General features: G+C 51.0%; 1 protein-coding gene across 1 annotated transcript; it reads left to right on the top strand.

The window, feature by feature from the left end:
- Positions 1 to 565: 565 nt before the first annotated feature.
- On the top strand, positions 566 to 1,081 carry LOC138911674 (uncharacterized). Its single transcript, XM_070211054.1, has one exon. The coding sequence runs from the start codon at positions 566 to 568 to the stop codon at positions 1,079 to 1,081; it is 516 nt and encodes a 171-aa protein (XP_070067155.1).
- The last annotated feature ends 1,114 nt before the right edge of the window (positions 1,082 to 2,195 follow it).

Consider the following 2,195-nt stretch of genomic DNA (forward strand, 5'->3'; position numbering starts at 1 on the left):
TAGTATCGTATACTGGAAGCCTTAGACCGAATAGGGATACCGTCCTTCCTTTTCCGTATAATATCCAACTACCTGTCCGATCGGGTATTGAGTTATGATACGGATGACGGTGCTAGGAGTTACACGGTCTCAGCAGGGGTCCCACAGGGGTCGGTCGTGGGACCTCTCCTGTGGAACATAATGTACGACGAGGTACTCAGAGTGCAATTGTCCCAGGAATGCAGAGTCATAGGATTCGCAGATACCTAGCTCTAGTAGTGGTGGGCAAAGAAATAGAAGTTGCGGAAGCGGCTGCGAATGCAGCCATAAGGACCGTGGCCAGCTGGATGCGTTGCGCTAGCCTGGAGCTGGCAGGCCATAAAACAGAGGTGGTGCTCATCACAAGCCGCAAATAAGTCGAGTTTGCTAGATTTCAGGTAGACAGCGTTAGTATTGAGTCAAAGGCTTCCATTAAGTATCTGGGGGTCATGTTAGACAACAGGCTTAGCTTTCGACCGAACGTAGATTACGTTAGCCCGAAAGCAGCTAAAATGCAGGGCACCCTTTCGAGAATGCTACCCAACATATGTCAATCCCCTATGGGCTCAGTGCTCTGCGCAACATTTCTGGATTTCGGACGGTGTCGGACGAGGCAGCCATAGTATTGGCAGGAATGCTGCCAGTAGATATACTGGCCAAGGAAATGGAGAAAATTTCCATGGCCCGAATAGCCACGGGAGACGCTGTCTCAATGGACGTCATCCGGTCGGAGAAGGTAACATCAATGGCAACTTGGCAGGAGAGATGGAACACGGCGAACATGGGGAGATGGACACATAAACTAATCCCTAATCTGGAGCAATGGATTAGGAGACGGAATGGCGAAATGAACTTCCACCTAACACAGTTTTTCACTGGACACGGCGGGTATAGGAAGTATCAATGCTCGAGGTTCAGAGAGGTAGTGGGCTCTGTACCTCAACCGGAGGGGTTGGTAGCGTTCATGCTGGAAGGAGAGGACAAGTGGAGCAATATAAGCCAGCTCATAATAAGCATCCAGAGGGACGATGTGAAAAGGAGAGACGGATACTGCCTAAAATAGACAACCCATCTCCGCGAAGTAATACTTTGTGGTGATCCCGCGGGGAATGTGGTGTGTGAGTGGGGGGTGAGTTTAGTACGTAGGTGCTGACAGAGTCAGCAAATCGTGCATACGGTTGGCCCGGGCCATCAGTATCTTACGAAGACTTTCACCTCCGTGCCGTAGCAACAAAAAAAAAAAAAAACACACACACACACACAACGCCGTGTGAATGTCTGTCTGCTGAACATCGGCACAAGAAGCACTTACAGCAAAGCGGGTCGCGAGTCGATCATAGACCTGACGTTTGCCAGTACAGACGTTGCCCGAGACGCCAAATGGCAGGTATCGGATGTATACACCTACAGCGACCACTTTGCGGTGATAACGGACACCTCTCAACCTGGAAGCAGAGGCGCCATTAGAAGGCTCCAACACACGGGATACAAGATGGACACTATGGACCGGAAAGAGGCGATGCCAACAGCTCTGCTGACGCGATAGCAGAGACTATCACCAACGCATGTGACGCTATACTGACCAAAGTTCGCAAAACTCACATAGACCGGTAGCCTGGTGGAACGAGGGCATAGCCAAAGCGAGCAAAGAGTGCCTCGCAGCTAGGCGGAAGAGCCAAAGGTCAAGACCGTCGCCAAATTTTGAGCACCATCTGCAGGGCTTCAGAGCCAAGCGGAAATTACTCAAGGAAGCTATCAGACGCATCTAATCCCGATGCATCCAAGAGCTTTGCGACGCGGCGGACGCGGATCCCTTTGGACAGGCTTACGAGCTAGTCATGGGAAGGCTATGCAAGCAACCCCAACAAACCCGGAACAGCTGAAACAAATAGTTCTAACGCTCTTTCCTCGACAAACACCTGGAATTGCACCGCAACTACCGGCAAATGGAATAAAGGACTGTGCATCCACCGACGACAATGAGGTACTGAGCAATGCTGCGAAGCTAAAGGCCGATAAATCCCCTGGACCAGACGGAATACCGAACAGGGTAATACAAGCTGTCATTGCACACCCCAGAAGCTTCGGGTGGAACGTCATGTACGACAGAGTACTGCGCCTTTGCCTACCACAGGGCAACACAATCATTGGGTTCGCCTATGACATCGCTGTTGCTA

This window comes from Drosophila virilis, unplaced genomic scaffold (genome assembly GCF_030788295.1).
Source record: "Drosophila virilis strain 15010-1051.87 unplaced genomic scaffold, Dvir_AGI_RSII-ME tig00001966, whole genome shotgun sequence".
NCBI classification, from domain to species: domain Eukaryota; kingdom Metazoa; phylum Arthropoda; class Insecta; order Diptera; family Drosophilidae; genus Drosophila; species Drosophila virilis.

Coding starts and splice junctions, on each gene's coding strand:
- LOC138911674 (XM_070211054.1), top strand. CDS start 566: ATGTCAATCCCCTATGGGCTCAGTGCTCTGCGCAACATTTCTGGATTT.